Here is a 21660-nt window from a genome sequence, read left to right on the forward strand (position 1 = left end):
GAAGAATCATCTACAGCTATACCTGAAGTAAAATGGAACTTGAAAAATGCTGACTGGAAGAAATTTCAAAACCACATCCAACACAACTTGCATGTCATAAACCAAAACAGTAATGTGAATGAAGAAGTAGATTTTATTACAAAACTGATAATAGATTCAGCAGATAAAAATATTGGAAAAATTAACTTCGCCAGTAAATTCCATCCAGTTCCTTGGTGGAACCAAGAATGCAAACAAGCAATTCAACAATCCAAAAAAGTGTTTAATAAATTTAAACGACAGAAAAATAAACAAAACTCTTTAGAATTCAAACGACTACGAGCTATAACCAGATATACTATCAAAAAAGCAAAGCGCGAATCTTGGATAACATACGTTTCAACAATTGACAGTTCTACTCCAATGACAACTGTATGGAAAAAAGTAAAAAGAATATCTGGTACAAAATCATACAAGTCGATAAATCTGTTAGAGCAAAATAATGTAATATATAAATCTCAAAAGGAAATATCAAGTATACTGGCATTAGGTTATGAAAAAAACTCAAGCGATGCATGCTATTCACCAAATTTCTTAAAGAACAAAATAAATGAAGAAAAATCTAACATAGACTATGAAGATCAAAATAACAGCGAAATAAACTTTCCAATATCGATGGATGAATTAGAAACGGTACTGAAAAATTGTAAGAACTCGTGCCCTGGGCCAGATAATATACCCACTATTTTTCTAAAAAACCTCACCTACCCATCTAAAGAATACTTACCTAGCATGTTCAACCTAATTTTCTCGAAAAATGTATTTCCAGAATCCTGGAGAAATTCAATAATAATTCCTATTTCTAAACAAAGTAAATCAAAATCAGATCCCGAAACATATAGGCCAATATCTCTTACTTGTAGTATGTGCAAAATGCTAGAGAAAATAATAAATAACAGACTCATATGGTATCTGGAATCAAAGAAACTAATTATACCAGAACAAAGTGGCTTTCGAAAACGTCGTTCTACTGTAGACAACCTTATTGATGTAGAAACGGAAATACATAAGGCTTTCGCAATCAAACAACACTGTATTGGAATATTTTTCGACATTAGTAAAGCCTACGATTCAGTATGGAAATATTTAATTTTGAAAACGCTCAGCGAATGGAAAATAAGAGGCAATATACTCAAATACATATCAAACTTATTAAAAAATAGACAATTTCAGGTCAGAGTAGACGGCGTATATTCCTCAACAAAAAATCAAGAAAATGGTATACCACAGGGCTCGAACCTTAGCACTACTCTGTTTCTTGTAGCTATGAATTCTATTACCACAAAAATTAAACATCCTGTAAAAGCTAGGCTATATGCAGATGATTTAGTTATACTTTGTAGAGGAAAGAACCTAACAACCATCCATAACCATGTCCAAAAAGCCATAAATCAAATTGAAGAATGGCCATTCACAAGTGGTCTTCAGTTCAATATCCTCAAAACCAAAGCAGTATGTTTTACGAAAAGTCACCAAATACAACCTAAGAACTTATATTTAAATGAAAAACAGCTTAAATATGTAGACGAAGTTAGATTTCTTGGTATGATCTTTGACCAAAAACTAACTTAGAAGAAACATTTTGAATATTTAAAAAAGACATGTCAGCCTGGAATAAATTTGTTACGATCACTCGCAAACAAAAAATGGGGCGCCGACTCTTCTACATTACTATATATCTACAAGGCTTTAGTACGCTCCAAACTGGACTACGGCTCAATTGTTTACAACTCCTCCAAAAAATAGATGTTATTCAAAATACAGACCTACGAATTTCCTTAGGAGCACACTACACAAGTCCAATACAAACTCTATACTGGGAAACTGAAGATATTCCACTCGCATTTAGAAGACAATATCTAATCTTATGCCGCAGCAGTATCGTCTAATCAAGATAATCCTGTTATACACAACGTATTCGCTGACCGCTTCAAAAGTTGTTTCCAAACTTCAAATCGAACTGATCACCCTTTCTATTACCGCCTACATACCTACTTGTTAACAATAGGTATCCATTTTCCAGACACCTACGATATCTCCTCAATTCAAACCCCTCCTCCTTGGACAATTCGACTTCCCTCTACTGACACCAGCTTATTGCGCCTAAACAAATCAGAAACGCCAGCAAGTTAAATTAATCAAGAATTTCTAAAAATATTAAGCAAATATGGTAGCTGTTTCAAAGTTTACACCGATGCCTCCAAAAACGAAGACGAAACTGGGGCAGCAATCTACTCATCAGATTATACAGAAGCTTACAAATTACCTACATATACAACAACGTTCCTAGCTGAACTGTATGCGATACTAAAAGCACTAGTTCTGATAGTTAACAAAAATAAAAAGAGAAATATCATTATTACAGATTCTCTCAGCTCAATAATGGCATTAAACCAAATCTACTGTAATCATCCACTACAACTTCTCATTAAAAAGGAACTAAAACATGCAGAAAATATAAACATTAAAGTTAATAAAACGAGGTTGTAGATAAAATAGCAAAAAATGCAACTACTAACCCAAACTCAGAAGATAATACGAAAGTTTTTCACACCGATCTGAAAGCATTCTTTAAAGAAAGGATTAATTCAATATGGCAGGATACATGGAAGCACTCCCCAACCAAGCTGTACGAAGTTGATATTAATCATAAAAAATTCCCAAAATTTAACAATAGAAGACAACAAGTAACCTTTACTCGCCTCCGGATTGGCCATACTCGGTTAACACACGACTACCTACTAAAACGTACTGATAAACCTGTGTGTGATATGTGTAAAAGTGTCTTAATGGTAAAACATTGTTTATTGCAGTGCCCCAAGTACGATGTGCAACGCAAAATGTATAACATACCATCAACATTAAACAGTGCTCTTGGAGAAGACAGTAATACTAAAAATATTTTCACCTTTCTCAAAGACTGCAAGCTGATATCAAAAATCTAATATTTTACTGTGTATAGATATAGGTTTATTTCTATTTATGTATTGCTATAGTTAATATTCTATTGTTAAGTTCTAACTCTGTATCACAATCCATACACGCTAATAACCCTGCGTGGTTGATGCGTCATATAAGGAAAAAAAAAACATTTAAAATAACACAAAATCACACCTAAGTTACTAAAAAGCAGTTAGTTAGTAGGTAAAATCCAAACACAAACTCATTAGTTAATATACTGTTAAGAAACTAACCACGCTTTTCACTCTGCTTCACCTGATTGACGACCTGCCAAGTTGGTCTCAGAGCCAAAAGTTTTTAAAGGAATGCCTTTGATTGGTGGACTTTTATTGGGTGTAGAATTAACGGAAAGCTTTCCCGGGCTAGCAGGTTCTTGTTTGAAGAACCCGTCGAAATCGAAGGCTGTCCTATCGCGGCCAAAATTTCTGGGACTGGAAGATTGAGCCCTAAAGAACTTTAGCACTGGAGATTTTTCACGTTTAGGTAGTGGTTTCACACGCAATTCTTGAACTTTATCACTTCTAGTGTTAATTATATCACTACGAGGCACACGTTCTCTGTTTAAAGCTAAATAATCGGAATAAGACAGTCGTCTACTATCACTACTATCACTTTTCTTGTCTTTTTTGCGTTCAGGTCTCACTGGAGGTTCTGGAACTTTTTCTTTGGTCAACGCGGAGGGTTTAAGAAAAGATCTAAAGGAATTACTATTAGTTAGTTTCTTCTTGGGCTCTGCCTTTGGGGAATTTCCCGACTCGGATAAAGTACGCGGTCTTGAAAGTAGTTCTTTTGATTCTGCACTTTGTTTCGTCTTAACAGCACCTACAGATTTGGAAGAACTTGAACTGTTTTTGCTGGATTTACTTGACTTGTTGCTATTACCAGTTGAGCCCCTTTCTAAAGTTTTGTTTAAGTTTTCAGCTTCTCTAGCTTTTAGGAATTTGTTTGGAGATTTACCCTTAGTTGAGTTGTATTCTTGAGCTTCCAAAGTTCTAGATCCAAAACTTTCGGTTTCTACAGGACTTTTAGTTTTAAAAGATCGATTTGGGGTGCTGAATCTATTAAACGAAGTAGATTCCTTTGTAGCTGAATTTCTAATTGCGATATTCTGCACTTCTTGTTGACTTTTTGGTTTAAGAACCCTAGTAGGTGTGCTTAATCTACTAGACGTATCTAAGCTCTGAACAGTTGTTGCTCCTGTTTTATTTAAAGAAGCAGCTTTCCTTAATGTACCAAATCTATTTAAACTTCCAGTAGATTGTAAAGGTTGTATATTCTCAGGTTCGTTAAATTTATACTCACATTTATTTCTTTCTAAACTATTATAGCCAGATGTGCTGGGTTCCGAAGGAATATTTTTAGAAGATCGATTGGTTGCATATCTTTTAAGAAAAAAACTGGATTTATTAGTGAGATTTGCAGGTGGTGCTGGGATAGATTTAACTGAGGTGCTCTTTAATTGCTCAGATTTCTCGCGTTGTTCGGAAGATCTTCTCCGTTCGTAATTTATTCCGTCAATTCTTATCTTTTCCGAGGACTCTCTAGTTTCTAAATCAATACTCCTACTACCAATACTATACACGTCGTTTTTGGACTTTTCTTTATTTTTAGACTTAGAGGATTTAACAGCTTTATCAGACTCGCTACTGGCAATGGATTCTCTCTGACTAGGACTATTTTCAGATATACCAGGGTAAAACAGTTGATTGTCTTCCAGGGACGTTCTGATAGGGGGTGTTCGTAGTTGGTTTTCAGGTTCAGGGGTTGAAGGTACATATATAAGGCGACCATATGACAGATAGACTATTTCATCTGCCGGGAATATGACATACATGCTCTGTAAGGCACCCACATTGCGAAGACTTGCGTTTGGTTACCGAAGGGGGTGGTTTTAGATTGGCAGGTTTCATGCGTCTACTTTTGGGTTCTAGGGGGCGTGTTTTGAAAAGCTCTTGCTTAGCTCATTGATGCGGTTGGTATCTATAATAAAAGATAAGTGTTTGATATTAATAGAGGGTTTAAATAAACATGTTTGGGATACATAAGAATAAATATTTTTTATTTGTTGAGACCAAAAACATTAGTTAGAGGAAGGAACCCACTGTAAAACAAAAACAAAATAAAACCAAAATTAAAAAATTAAAGTAAAAATAATACACCAGCGATCCGAGGTCGGGTAGTGGAAGATGGAGTTTTTAAGGGTTATAAAAGGTTTATCACGATTTCCGACATAATGGTCTCATAGAAACAAATTAAATAACAAAGTTGTACATAATAAAAAGATCTACAACTTTCTTTTCAGGCGTTTTTCACAAAACCTCAAAGTTGATGCAAAGAATTAAAATAACCGAGTGTTTGGTTATTTATTTTTATCTTCCATAAAAAGAAAAAAAAAATGTTCTCCTAATTTTACGGACACTTACCATTTTATGTCTCAAAAACACTAATTTTTTTAACTTTTGATATTATGTTTTCCCTTATTTTAATTTAAGATCGAAAAAGTACTGTAATTTCTAATCGGAAATTCTCATGTCAAAATACCTTCTTTTTTACAAAAGTTAGTGTACTTTTTATTCCTTAAAAAGTCTACTTTCTGATGGTATAAAAAAAATATAAATTAATATAAAAAATATTTTGTAATATATTACTAAGGGAAATACTAAGGTAAGTTTTTTGTATTTTTTGCAACCATTTTGAGGTTTTGTAAATACAAACGTTGTAGTCGTTTTTATTACTTACTACTTTTCTATTAAACTTTTCTCCATAGGACATAGTTTTGCCAAAAATCATGGTAAACCATTTTTTACCATTAAGAACTCACCCATTTTCAACTTCCCGACCTCAGATCGCCCTTAAATTATTTTTTCTTTAATTCTGGTTACATTTTGTTTCTTTTTACAATAGGTAAATATCCGGTTATCATTTTTTTTCACTTTTAATCATTCTTAAAGGCTTCACCCCTGGTCTAAATATACAGGGTGTTTCAAAATGGTATGTCATAAATTAAATCACGCATTCCGGGAACAAATATAAATTGATTGAATCCAACTTACGTTTGTACAAAAGTGTACACAAAAAAAGATACAACCATTTGAAGTTACAAAATAAAATTTGATTTTTTGCATTATCTCCTAAACTACTTGACATTTTTTATAAAAATGGACACGTCACTTTCTTCTTCTGAAAGCATTTTTTGTACAAAAGAAACAACAAAATCGAAGCGCACAGAAAAATTTTAAAGGAGGTGTGCAGAGCTAAATCCCCCAAACTTTTGAGTACGTTCAAATCAAATGAATTTTGTGGCATCATTAGTTTAACACATTATTTTTAAAACTTTTTTGTCTCTTATCACTTTTTCAAAAAACTAGTTTTTTCCTAGTTGGCCATAAAATTACAATTAGTTTTTATGGATACAATAATTACAAATAATTCCATCAATAAGAGTCAAAAATTTGAAGCTACCATTTATTGTGTGAATAAGATTAATATTAAAAGTTTTGATATTACAATGGCCTATACATTTCAGGAAATGGCAGATATGCATTTAACTTTGTGTAAGTTGGATCAGATTAAATTATGATTTCAATAAACTATCGAGAATATCGTAGGTGAATGTCAAGGAAATAGTGCAGCAGCCGCAAGGCGTTATGCAGTAAAATAGCCCAATCGAAATACACCCGATAGACGATTATTTCTGACCATTGATCGTAGTTTACGGGAAACGGGTACATTCCAACTGCAAGATGATGGCAATAGTGGTCGTCCAATAATGGATGCAACTCATGAAGATATTTTAGAAATCATTCCCTGGAATAAGTACAAGGGTAATAGCTGCTCAACTAAATGTTCCTCACGTAAGGGTTTGGAGGCGTTTGAAGGATCAGCTTCTTAAACCATATCACTTAACAACGGTTCGAGAGTTATTGGTTAAAGATTATCCTAAAAGGATTGAATTTAATGTGAATTTTATTAGAAATATTTTGTTTACCGAGGAGGCTACCTTCAGTAGAAATGGAATAACAAACTATTATAACGAGCACATTTGGGCCGACGAAAATCCTCACGCCAAAAAAACGACTCATTACCAAAGGACTTTCAAAGTTATTGTTTGGGCAGAAATTGTGGATAACAATCTAATATGCCAGGTATTTCTTCCCAACAATTTAAATGGTGATAATTATGTGCAGTTCTTGGCAAACGATTTACAAGAGTATTTGTAAGAAGTGAATATTGCAATAAGGCAAAATATGTGGTTTCTACAAGATGGCGCTCTACCGCCTTAGAGTAATGAAGTCCGGAATACCTTTGCAAGCAGTATCCTGGTCGGTGGATTGGAAGGGGTCGTGACGCACCTATTTCTTGGCCACCCAGAAGTCTAGGTGTTAACCGCATGGACTTTTGCTTTTGGGGGTTTATGAAAGAGAAAGTGTATTCTGTAACAATAGAGGACGAACATCAATTGAGAGTTAGAAGAATTGAAGCTGCAAATCAATCGAATGTGTATTAAAGAAAATTGAGGTAATTTTGAACATTTATTGTAATATTATATTTATAGAGGTTATAGACATTTTTTGTACTTGTTAATTCATTTCAGTCATTTATTTAGTTGCACGTACTTTTTTAAAGGTTAATGAAAAGGGCCGTAAATCAATAAAAACTGTTTTTTTTTTTGAAAAAGTCATAAGAGGCAGAAAAATTTTAAAAATAATGTGTTAACCTAATGATGCCACAAAATTCATGTGATTTGAAAGTACTCAAAAGTTTGGGGGGATGCAGGGGAAAAAGGGCTGCACACCCCCCTTAAAATTGGTCTCTGCGCTTAGATTTTGTTGTTTCTTTTGTATGAAAAATGCTTTCATAACAAGAAAGTAACGTATATATTTTTATTACAAACTGTCAAGTAGTTTAGTAGATAATGCAAAAAACAATTTTTATTTTGTTACTTCAAAGGGCTGTAACTTTTTTTGTGTACACTTTTGTACTAAGATAAGTTGAATTCAATCAATTTATTTTTGTCCCCGGAATGCGTGATTTAATTTATGACATACCCTTTTGAAACACCCTGTATATTATGTGTTTAAATTTGTAATATTCCATAAAATTATACCTTAATCAATTCCATTTAAAAAAAAAAATGAGAAAAATTATAATTAGTAATTAAAATTATGAATAATTTTAATTTATGACGCCAAAATACTAATTTTATTTTCACTCTCAGAAAACCAACACAAGAAAAGAATTTAAGATAGAATCTATGAATATTCCATTTTGTAATTTCAAATTAATTTGTGCCTTGGTATGAAGTAAAGGAAAATATTGGGAAATGAAAACGCTGATCAATTGGAAAAACTACCAATTTCTTGTAGGGTCTGAATTTTGTAATAGAGTTGCCGATATAGGTAAAAATAATGTGAATAAATTTACCATTCAATGAAATGGGAAAATCAATATAAGCGTCAAGTTTATAATTTCCGTATTCATTTGGAAATGCGAGGTTCTTCTAATTTTAACTTTCTAAATTCATGTCAATTTTAAATTATTTTAAACATACCTTTTTGTATTAAAATAAACATTCATTAAGGTATACCATAACCAATTTCATCTTAACAAAAAACAATAAGAAAAATTTTAATAAGTAATTATAATTATGAAATATTTTAGTTAAGACGCCAACATACTAATTTTATTTTCACTTCTAGAAAAGCATTACAAGAATTTAAGACAGAATCCATAAATATTCCATTTTATTTTGTAATTTCGACTAAGGCATCCTACTTCGACTAAGGCATCCTACCCGTCTATTTGCTTTTTGTACTTGGTCTCTCACTTCTTTATCCAGGCTAGACAGTGTAATTCCCAGGTATATACCCCTTGCTGACTACTATTGTTTTAGTTTTCTGAGATAAGATTGTCATATTAAATTCTTTTGCTCTCATGTTAAATCTGTGGACCAGTTTTTGCAGACTATCTTCATTTTGGGCTATCAATATTGCGTTTTCTGCGTACCAGAGTATTTTGATTTCTTTGTTTCCATTCTGTATCCTCTTTCTTTGTTAACGCTTTTGATGATTTCATTCATGATCAAATTGAAGATCATGGGACTCAATGAATCCCCTTGTAACAATAAAACACTGAAAACTTTGTTTCCAAAACTTCCACAAAATTTTGTGGAATTTTGTGGAATTTTGTGGAATTTTGTGGAAGTTTTGGAAACAAAGTTTTCAGTTGTTACATAAAATGAATTTCCATCAAGTAACGGTCGAATCCATCAATGAATCCCCTTGTCTTATTCCGCTGCATATTTCTATAGATTCTGTCAGTTGTCCATCTGTTCTGACTTCCATATTGTTGTTTTGGTAGACGTTTTCGATAGTTTTTATAATATTTAGGAGAGCTTCTCTATTATACGGAAGATGGATTACATCTTTGAGTCTTACTCTGTCCAACGCTTTCTTTAGGTCAATCAGACAGAAAAATGCTGGTCTATTGACACTAGTGATTTCTCAGTAATTTGCTTCATAACGAATATTGCATTGGTACATGATCTTCCACTACGAAATTCCTGTGTTCATCTGCTAAACTTATCCTCTGATTTATTTTTTGAATAGTAGAATTAGTTCGCTCGTTCTTTCTTTCTTCCAGTATTTTATTGTATTTTATAATTTTATTAAAAAATGTTGTTATATGTTCTATCATTGCTGCTCCACAATATTTCAGTTATTCGTTTGGTATCCCGTCTTTACCTGCTGCTTTTCTGTTCTTTAGGATTTCAAGTATTTTCCGAACTTCATGTATATTTATATTAAGTTCTTTATTTGTGGTAATTTCTAGTATTTCCGCATACCATTTTATGATTATGTAAATTAAATATGAATCTTAGGTTATGGGACAAAATGTAAGTAAACAATAAAATGCTGTGGGAGGTGCCTCAAACACAAACCAGTGTACTAATGAAAAAGAAAATATTAGAAAACTCATAAAATTTTGTATGTTGAGACAGCTGGCAACTTAACTGACTTTTAATCATAAATTATTTAAATTTAACCGCATTAGTGAAAATGAAATTAAATTTAAAGTAAAAAATATGTGAATCTGTCCCTCTTCCAGGATCCCGATCAGATACAATGTTGCTGATTGACGAGTTTGATATTTCTGGGAGTGTCGCGCGATCAAGCAGCGTCATTCCTACTCTAGCCAATTCTTTGGTGACATTCGTCGATGACGGTATCTTCCTGGACAGCGATACAGAATCCACACAATATTCAAACACGTAGAGATGTAAAAATAGACGTTTCATATCTAGAATTAAAGCATTAGGTAAACAATTTGTATAAATAGCACGGCTGTGATATGCGAAATCATTTTATTAATAAGTTGTTGAAATTGTGTTCGAGGAACTGTGACCGAGAACATATTTAAATTTCGAGGTTACATCTTTTGACAAAATTTAAGAGTAAAATATTGATTGTTTTTTTAACAAACCCTTGAAAAAGATTAGTACAAAGAAAAGTACCCTAGAATGGGTTGACTGGTTAACAAATTCTAACTGAGTTGTCCTAAAGATCTGAAAAATTCGCCAATAGTTAAAGAGATATCTCATTATTAAATCTTCGCTTTTAAACTGCTGGACATATAATAATAAATTATAATTTTCCATCTGTAATTATAATTATGTCTCTTGGATTTAATTCCTGTGGCTTGGATCGTTGGTCCAACATGTTAGTAGATGACTTCTGCTTCGGTAGGCATCATCTCTTGGTCTCTAGTCGAGTATTCGCTTTGTACATCTGTTATCTGTCATTCTAGCACCACGTGACCTACCCAATTACACTTCAGTGTTGCTATTAAAATGATATTGCCAAAATTGTTGAGTTGCGTTCCTGGGACGACTTCACTTTCTAATAAAGTATTATAAATATTAAATAATAAATATTATTATTATCAAAATTAATAAACAAATTTAGAGAAAATAAAATCATTAGGTAATTTAATTTTTTCTTCGTGAAATACTGCGAGAATTATATAATTATAAATATCTTTCAAATTTTAGACCTGTCAGTTCTTAGCCCATCAGTATCCTCTATCGAAAAATAAAGCAACGAGGAAATTACTACAATTACTGAAGCCCAACTGTCCGCTTTTAAGACGCCTGTGCCAGAAACATCAGATCAAGAAGGAAATTCATGTTTTTTTTTTAATTCGGATTTAACTCTACATAACTTTAATATTTTAGACCTTTCAACACATGGTTCATCGGTTAACAAAGCACAAGACAATAGAAAAATACAAGATGAAACTAGTGGAGACTCCGACAATTCAATTGACGATCCAAATTATCTGCCTGAGACTGATATTTCAGAAGACAATAATAATATTACTGAAGGTATGTATCTGAAAGTATAGGTCATGAACTTATTTGCTCCCGAAAAAGGAAAAGAGTAAGAAGGAATTCAGAAAGGAGAGACAGAGATAAGAGAAGTCATGAGTTAAGGAGTCCATGTGTATGCAAGAAGAGATGTGTAGAAAAAATAAAAAAAGAAGGGTAGCCATCTGAAAAGAATTCTATGAAATGTATTACAATGCAAGAAGAGCTTGGATACATGGTTGTTGCCCAAAAAGATAAAGCACGTGGAATAACTTAGGTGGAAGTAAGAAAAAAAAACGCACACAGAGCATTTGTAGAAAATTATTTTTAAGAACTCTTGGTTATGATAAAAAAAAAAACGATAAGTTTATCACAACGATGTTACGCAATTTCACACCGAAATCAATAACTCTAAATAAGGATGGACGAGGGTCAGCAGTACCGTCTAACAAATGTAATCGTCAAATTTTGGTACATCATATTTCATCATTTTATCCATGTAAAAGTTACTACCGTAGAGAACATGCTCCTAACCGTTTGTATCTAGCTAACGATATCACAATTCGAAGTATGCATGCTAATTACCTTTAAAAATATCCGGAAAATAAAGTTAGTTGTTACACCTATCGAAAAGTGCTGTCCGACATGAACATTAGCTTTACAAAATTAGGAAATGAGGAATACCATCACTGTATATTCGGCCTATAAAATCTCACAATAAGGCAATAGCCACAGCAGGTAAATGTTACTGAAATTGTGGAAGGTTCTAATGAAGATAAAACTATACACAGAACAAATAATATTAATACAACTGCTAGTTCTAGACTTAATCTGTCGTCTCTTGAGTCTGTAAGCATTAAGTTTGAAGCAATTTGTACATCTTACATGAAATGGCTACAGAACTCTGAAAATGCCAAAAAATGAATATTTGAATACAAAGAGGATGTTGTACAAGAAAAAGTGGAAACCGAAGTAGTAAGAAGTGTAGACCAAGGATTCCTGGAAGCCAGAAGACATTTTTTACAAGACGACTTGTGGCTTTTCAACTAACCTTTGCATCAATGGCAAACAAGAAGAGTACAAGTACCAAAAAAAACATATCAGTCTTATGGCATAAAGGAGTGACTGGAAGAAAGGCAGAAGAAATTGCATCTGCATATTGTAGATCGTTAGTCGAAGAAAGAGACGCCGTTAAAGTATTGTATTGGACAGACAATTGTTCAGCCCAATATAAAAATTGGTGCTTATTTACCATGTTTGTCCCAATGGTAAATTCCAAAATAATTGCCACCTTGGAAATTACCCTTAAATGTTTTGAGACAGGCCACACCTTCATGTGTGCTGATTTTGTTCATCACGGTGTGGAATAGAGTATGAGGATCACAAATGAAGGAAATATTTACGACTTCAACGATTTTATCGAGGCTGTAGAGAAGTCAAATGAAAAAAAAAATAAACGTAATTTGCTTAAAAAACGAAGATGTTTTAAATTAGCAATCTGAAAATTCAAAAGCCAATTAAAAAAAAACTGATAGACCTTTGCTTTGCGATATATCTGTGGTACAGTTTAGATATCAGTCGATTACTTTTTTATAAAAATAATGTTAACGACGAAAATTTCAAAGTATATAAGTTCTTAAAGCAAATTTTACACTAGAAATTCCTAGTAAATTACGTGATAATTGTAGAGGTGTCCTTACGCAAAAGAAACAAGGTATAATTTCGCAACTATGCCCTCTTATACCTGAAAACAGACGGCATTTTTGGCTTTCATTAAAAGAAGATGACGTAGAAGACAATAAATTTCAAATAGTTTGTTTAATAATATGTAATTAATTAAGACTTTTTTCTTTTTTTAATGTGAATTACATTTGATTTTTTATTTGATTACACTAACGCTTTATTACGCATTTTTGTTTTATTTTTAAAACCGATATATACATAAAGCTGACAATGCTACATCTATGCTTAAGAAAACCACTTTATTATTACGGCAAACAGCAGTAACTGCTGAATTGTCAGCCAACAAGTAAGACAATTGTTTGATTTGCCAAAAATTAAGACATATTTTTTAATGTTTTCTAACGTTTTTTTGCTTAAAATTAAAGAAATGGTAAATTGTATAAATAAATGGTAAATTGTAAATTGGTAGAAAAACTCTTAAATTACAAATAACACCAAACTATTATTTTGGCACTTACTGCTTTTTACCTTACCACGGCAGTATATCTTTCCGATTTAATATTATAAAATGAATCTCATTTTTTGTTGTTGGTTCGAACTCTTCCATCATGTCTACGTTGAGGTTTCTTTCTGAAGAATGAGTTCATCACAAACCATTACCCTGAGGTAAGCAGCCTAATATTGTTTAAAGCCCAATTTAGCGTCAAAATCTTCAATTATTATTGTATAATGGGCTCTTAAAGCTGTATAGCTGCTCTTATATCTTCATAGAATTGATCAACTTGATCGTCTGAGTAGCTCGTAGTTGGTGCATAAGCATGTATACTTTTAAGTTTTTATCTTAAATTTAATTGAATAATATAATAAAATAAATGACTCTGGTATATATAATTTTTATTGTAATTATCAACTCCTCCGACAAATGACTTTGTTTTCCCTGAAATGAAACATGTTTCCTAATTTAAGTAGTATTTGGTTTTCTTCTCGACGCCTAACCTCAATTACACCGACTAGGTATATCACATTTTATCTGTTTTAGTCTGTCCTCTTGTTTTATCATTGATGCTTCTATTGATAGTCATTGTACGTTGTGGGCACATAAGCATTTGTGTTAGTTATGGTGACCTGATCTCTTCAAGTGATTCTTAATTCTCTGCTCCAACTCTGTTCTGATTGCCACCTTGGTCAGGGAAATTGGAACCTTGGGGTAATGAGGGCTGTACACTTGATGTATCCATCATGAGGAAAAATTTGGCCTTCAAACGCGATATTTGTTTAATCTTAAATGAGGGTACCATTGTGTAATGAATTGTTATTAACTTTTTTGCGTCTTTATATCCGCATTACAGAACTGTAAAATTTTACGCTAAAAGAGCATTATAAAATTTATAATTTTTTTCCCATTAACCCTTAAATGCCCGTGATATGAAAATAACCATAAATGCCCATGTGGGGTCTCCTAGGGACCCCACTAAAATTTTCAATTTAGTAACGTCATTTAGCACTGACTAAAAGGAAAACACGGTTAACAATAATTTTAAGCATATTTGAATAATTTTTATTTATTTTTCATACAAAATTAACGGCTTTTCTAGAAACAAATTATTTTCAATTCGAACAAAATTAAAATTAAATAATATAAGCATATAACTTTTAGTTGAAATTTTTACATACAATAGTTTTTTCTTCTTTTCTGTGCACCTGGCATATAAATTTTTTTCAAAAAGAGCAAACGGTATTCACTTTTCTGTCACAGTTTCGCAGACACTGGTAACAACGAGCACGTTTCTTAGCTGAATGGACGGATTGAGTTGTAACTTCGGTAGTTGGGTTTACCATTGGTATGCCACAATCTTTTAGAGCAGATTTTACATAGGCTTTATGTTTTATATATTTCGCTCTTTTTTCCATGTTGTTTCGAGCAAGCTCAGCCCCTAATTGTAACAGGAAAATACGTCTTCGTGAAAAATTATTTTTCTTCCAATCAGGATTTTTTTCAATATATAAAATATAGGCATTTACTGCACATATGTCTATAATATTCATAAAGAGCCTGAATGGCCAACGAGCAGTTCTTCTTTTACAGGAATATTCCCTAATCAGTTTGTCGGCATTATCAACACCACCCTTGGTATTATTATAGTCTAAAATCATCAAGGGTTTGTTTTGAGAGTCTTAACAAATTATATCACTATCGTGTTGACTTGAAAGAAGATGTACCATCCTGTGTATTTTAGGTATGTACGAAACCATAGCTAATTCTTTAGTAAAAGCAAATATTGACGACTCCGCAGGTCTTTTTGTCAAACTTAGTTGTGGTGGTGTATCAGGTTTATTTTTGCGGACGGTCCCAAGTAAAGTAAGGTTTTTAGATAAAAGATATTGAGCAAGAGGAACACTGGTAAAAAAATTGTCAGTTGTAATTCCTCTCCAACTGCCATGATATGGTTCCACCAGATCTTTCACAACACGAAATCCCTGATTTTTCTCTATTCTAAAACCTGGTAGTTTTCCAAGGTACACCTGAAGTTTTGATAAATAAGATGTTTTAACATCCGCGGCAGCCCAAATTTTTATCCCATAGCGGCAAGGTTTTGATTTTATATATTGTCTAAAAGGACACTTTCCTCTAAAACTCACTAACTGTTCGTCAACGGTTATATGTTCGTATGGTTCAAAGGCTTTGTCACAGTTAGAGACGAACATGTCCCAAATTACTCGTATCGCCGCTAACTTATCCTGTTCCTTCCGCTCCACCCTGGTCACTTTGTCATCAAACCTCAAGAAACTCAATAATTCTTCAAATCGGTTCCTAGCGAATGCGGCTGTAAAAAATGACCGGCGTATTGAGGTGTCTGTAGACCATATCTCTCGTGTCTATTCTTTCCCACACCTTAAAGCACCAGCTTTGATAAGTGCTCCTAAAAAGCTATCCAGTTCATTGTTGGTAAGTACCGTCCACTCTTTTTTGTTATTCGGATGTTTTTCGTTCCACTCTTGATAACGCCTAACAGCTTCTTCATTAGTATGAAGGCATATGACATTCTTTATCTCTTCGGTCAAAAATTAATTGAAATAGTCTAAAAACGTGTTGGAATTTTTACTATAGTTTGTTAAGCCTGGATGTACATTTATAATATTTTTTTGTTGCCTCTTGGATCTCACGAAAGGTAGGCTATTCCACTGCATTCCAGATTTGGATGTATATGTTGGACCACTAACCTCACTAATATTATCGTCCACTTCGGTAGGTTCTGCATCTGATTCCTCGTCACTGTTGACTTCTAAATTGTCCTCAGCTTCCGAAACATTTTCCTCAAAAACATCTTGCTCTTCGCTATCTGATTCGTCGGTAATCTCATAGTCGAAATCGGAGTCTGATATCCCTTCTTCTATATTTCGGATAATTTTTTCATGTTCTTGGTCGCTTATTGTCATTTTCATTCTCTTACGGTCCATTTTTCAATGTAAACTGACGAAAAATGTTAAAAATAATAAAAATATTCTGGTGCCTCTAAATGCCCAATCGGGGTCACAGCGAGACCCCACTTATCTAAATCTCTCTTACAGACCACTGCACCTCACGAATGTTCGTGGTATACTAACAGAAAACGTAGGAGACACGTCCACACAAATACCTGATTGCGTGGTTGCCAAATGTTTCAAATTTGTCACTAATTTGTCTCCTCTTGTATATTCTTTTCTAAAATTTGCGCAATTCGCACCTCGACACTAATTTGGTGAGTTTTATGAAAACAAAATTAAATGTTGCAGCAAAACAAAATTAAATGTTAGCAAAGGTATTATTAACTATTCTGGAAAACATACAATTTTATATACACTGCATAACGAAATTCAAAACCGTGACTAGCATATTGTTAAAATAGCCTTTCAGTTTAATTTAATACTTCAATTAATACCATTAACGAATAAAATTGGAATTTAAAAGCACATTACTAGTTTGCATTAATTAGTTTATATTATGAGTATGAACTGTAATGTGATTGAATTTTTAAAATCGATGGGTTATTTCAACAAAGTTCATACCCAAATGAATATTATAGCAATTTAAGTTGTTTTTCAAATATACATTAACCCTAGAACGTACACAATCACATTTTACATTACCTATTGCTCTCGTGATGTATAATAAATAATTTATAAATGAGTATTCTCCCTCTTTACTATATCAGAGATGAGTTGAGTGCAAAAAAAATTGATCAAAACTCTATCAGATTTTTGTTTACTTTCTTGGTTATTCTTCTTTAGATTCCATCTTCTAGTCGCATGTTGGAAATGAATATGTTGATTGTTACAAATAGGTCAACTGTTCTAATTCCGAACTAAATAGATCAATTTTTGTAGGTACAAACCAATCTTCTTCTTCTTCTTTTTCGGCTTTTCCCATTATGAGTTCGCCGTTTTCGTCCTCCACAGCACTCTATTCTCCCAGTCACCTTCTCTGAGGTCTCTATCTATCATAGCATTTCCGACGTATGTTTTCCATCTTGTAGCAGGTCTTCCTCTCCGTCTTCTTCCCGGCGGGTCCCAGTTTAATATTCTTTTCGGCCACCTATGCTCTGGCATTCTTTGTACATGCCCGTACCACTGCAGGGCTCTGTTTTCCAACTTTTTTGTAATTTAGCATTTTACTTCCATTCTATTCCATATTTCCTCCGTTCTTATTCTTTCCGCTCTTGTGATTTGTAGACATCTTTTCATAAAGTTCAGTTCAACTGTTCTTATTTTATTTCGTATTGTTGTTGTCATTGGCCATACTTCCGCTCCATATAGGGTAATAATTATCACTATGCTTTGAAAGATCCTCTTTTTGTTTTCTTTGGTTAGAGTGTTGTTCCATATCACTTCATGAAGTGCTCTTATGGCTTGTTTTCCCCGTGCTATTTTAATTTCTATATCTTTCATACAAGTACCATCTCGGCTAATCATTAACCCTAAATACTTAAAAGCCTTATAACTCTTAATAGTCTCTTCTACTAAACTTAAGTTCAAATCTGCAACCTCGGGTCCAATACATAAGTATTCGGCACATATTTATCTTGAGTCCGCAAAGTTCATATTCTTCCTTTAATTTTCTTATCATATATATCCTCCCTGTCTTCTGCAAAAATGACTTGATCATCTGCGAAAAGTGGTGAATGTAATATATTCTCTTGTACTGGTATGCCCATTGTTCCGCATTTTCTATACCATCCTTTCAAAGCCTGATCTATATATATATATATATATATATATATATATATATATATATATATATATATATATATATATATATATATATATATTAAAAAGTGTAGGTGAGAGACCACATCCCTGTTTAAGGCCTTTTGTTGCAGTGATTGTTTTTGTTATTTCATTACCTAACTTCATTTTCACTTGTGTTTCTTTATACAGTCTTTGTGTTATATTCACCCATTTCTCTCTAACGCGCATTCTTCTCATTGCTTCCCATAGTTGTTTCCTGGGCACGCTATCGTATGCTTTCTCTAAGTCAATAAAGGTCATATGTGTTTCAATGTTTTTTCTTTGTTCTTTTTAATCACCTGTCTCATAATGAATATATTATCTAAACATGATCTAACTTTTCGGAATCCGGCTTGTTCTTCGCTATAATGGTCCATGTGTTGTTCTAGTTTTTCTTTTATAACTGATGAAAAGATTCTTGCTATTGAAGGCATTACACTGATCCCTCTGTAGTTATTTGGTGACCTTTTGTCACCTTTTTTGAAAATGGAGGACATGTATGATAAATTCCACTCATTGGGAATCTTCTCTCCTGCTTCGATTTTATTACTTCCAAACAAACCAATCTAGCAAGTTTTAAGCCAGGATATTTTTCCTGCTTTGACTACGTTTGCCTTTTACGAACTTAATACTCTATTTTTTTTTATTTAACATTCCAATATATTGACCAATATATATATATATATATATATATATATATATATATATATATATATATATATATATATATATATTCTAATTGACGATTTTCTGTGTATTCTTGGCACTGAAATAGTGTCACGTATATGTCTAAGGGGTTTGGTTGGGCATCTGGGATTAGTTTATAGTTAACAGGTCTTCTGGGATCTTTTATTTGAGCCTTCGTCCGATTGGTTGTCATTAAATTTTGGGCTAGATTATTAGAGTGGTCGGATCATATTGTTGGCAGAGTTTGGTGACTTCTTCGTTAACAGTTGTCATTTTGAGATCTCGTGCCATTATCTTGTTCGTAACGTACCATGAAGTATTAGTTATCATTCGAGAGACTTTGGATATAGCTGCTGTTAACAATATCTGAATTTCATAGTTCCAAATGGGTTCTTAAGATATCTTAATATGTTTAAATTTTGTTGTCGGTTGACAGTTTTGACTTGGTAGATATGTATTTTCTCCATGTGAGCCTGCGATCCAAATGCAGTTTTCCTTGAGGTTTTTTAATGTTACCTTCACAGATTTTGTCTCGTTAGCTCATAGACGACACACTTTTTGCCAAGTTTTTATTGCATATAGGTAGCCTGTACTTTGTGTGATGCTTCGACTGGGTCTTTATAATAAGATTATTGTCATTCCATATGAATAAGTTGCTGTTGTGGCTTCTGGTAATGTATGTAAGTCCGCAGTGAATATCAGGTACAGCACTGGTCTAACGACACTGCCTTGAAGAAATCCAGCCATGATTTGGTGAAGTCTGGAAAACTCATCGTGATGTTTTACAAGGTAATAGCAGTCTTGCAGGTGTGATCTTAGGTTTTGTATAAAAGGCCATTATGTCAGACCTTGTCAAATGCCTGGGAGATGTCTAAGAAGATTCCGGAGCAATATTTTTTGTTTTCCAGTGATTGGCGCATTTGTTGGTAAACCTGGAAGATTTGTTAAGTGGTAGCGTGTTGTGGCCTAAAGCTAAACTGGCGATTAGATATTATTTGTTTGTAGATTAAAATTGGCTCTATTCTGGATAACAGAAGCTTTTTCAATATTTTAGACATAATAGAGAGCAGGCCTGTAGGACTGTATTTACTCCAAGGGTTTTCCGGGTTTTAGAATTAATAGTATTTGACATAATTTCCAAACTAGAGGAAAATGTTCTGTTCATAATACGGCATTATATAGTTGTGTATGATAAAGTGGGACTTTTCTAGTAATTCCTTTAAGATTCTTATGTACGCTAATTAGGTCATACCCTGGGGACTTTTTGGGGTTTAATTTAGTGTGAATAATATTGTTGGCTTCTTCCAATGTATTTTTTTTAGAGGAGTTTATAGAGAGATTCTAGATAAATTTGTATTTCATTATCTATATTAATACGTTCATCTCATGGAAAAAGCTGGAAAATCGTTAAAAAAACAAAATCGTCTAAAAATACAAACATTAGTGTTTGTATTTTGAGAACGATTTCCGAAGTGGAAATTGAAACTCAATAAACGTTCTTTAACCTTTAATTGTGGCTTATTCCCATTTAAATAGTAATTACTTTAACTTCTTCTTCAAGTGCCATCTTCGTTCCGAAGGTTGGCGATCATCAGGGCTATACGTATTTTCGAAACTGCTGACCGAAACAATTCGTTGCTGCTACAGCTATACCATTCCCGTAGATTCTTTAGCCAGGAGTTTCGTCTTCTTCCTATGGACCTTTTTCCTGCTATTTTCCCTTGCATAATTATTCGAAGCAGTTCATATCTTTCGCCTCTTGTAATGTGTCCCAAGTATTACAGTTTTCGTTTTTTGATCGTAAATATGACTTCCTTTTCTTTATTCATTCTTCTCAAGACCTCGACATTTGTGACTCTCTCGGTCCATGATATTCTCAGGATTCTGAGAATATCATGGACCTGAATATCACTTGAATATCACTTTAACATACCATAAGAAAATAGCTTCAGAACAATATTAAGAAAAAGTCTTGAACCAGTTCATGCTTATTGTCAACTGGGGCTTCTCCTCCTTATTTTAAGAAATCGGCTGGTATATAATCTACTTCTGGCGTTTTGTGATTTGTCAGAGCTTTGATGGCTCGAGAAATATCATCCTTAACTTGCATTTCTACCTTAGTTTTCAGAAAATCGACACTGAATATTTGTTTGGCGTTATTAGCATCCTCTATGCATCCCTATCATTTTGTAGCTCACTGAAATACTCTGTCTATATTTTAAGAATAGCTGTTTTATCCTCAACGAAGTTCCCTTATCCATTTTTGAAAAAAATTGCATTTGGTTTGAAACCTTTTCTTTTATTAATATGTTTTATTTATTATATTAAATTTTATTTTAGATTTTGCTTAAATGTATCAATTAGACCTTTAAACTCAACTCGTTCTTTTAAGTTGAATATATACCTATTAATTTTTCAAGTTCAATTAAACCCACATTCCTTACAAATCCAATTAAAATTTAAAGTCAGTAATTACATTTAATTAAAAATTTTAGCACTATCGCACACCGTTTAAGGAACGAAATCTGTGTCGTCACCGTAAAATATTTTCAAGGTTTGTTTACAATCTTTTTATTTTAAACTCATATTTCTTGGCATGTGCTAGCTGAACGTTAAATCGAAAATAATTACTTCTAAGTTCTCCGGTAATCTTCCCAAAA

The 21660-nt window shown here is 33.0% G+C and overlaps 1 protein-coding gene across 7 annotated transcripts in view; it reads right to left on the bottom strand.

The window, feature by feature from the left end:
* Nucleotides 1-21660, bottom strand: part of Stacl (SH3 and cysteine-rich domain-containing protein) — a 707685-nt gene that overhangs the window by 597981 nt on the left and 88044 nt on the right. For 6 of the 7 annotated variants that reach the window (XM_072525271.1, XM_072525272.1, XM_072525276.1 and 3 more), the window contains exon 2: nucleotides 3256-4980. The exons of the other annotated variant lie outside the window; for it this stretch is intronic. In XM_072525271.1, the coding sequence (XP_072381372.1) occupies nucleotides 3256-4834 (1579 nt within the window). In that variant the 5' untranslated portion in view covers nucleotides 4835-4980. The remainder of the gene's footprint in view (nucleotides 1-3255; nucleotides 4981-21660) is intronic. 7 annotated transcript variants of the gene reach the window in all.

The sequence above is a fragment of the Diabrotica undecimpunctata genome, chromosome 3 (assembly GCF_040954645.1).
Source record: "Diabrotica undecimpunctata isolate CICGRU chromosome 3, icDiaUnde3, whole genome shotgun sequence".
Lineage (NCBI taxonomy): Eukaryota > Metazoa > Arthropoda > Insecta > Coleoptera > Chrysomelidae > Diabrotica > Diabrotica undecimpunctata.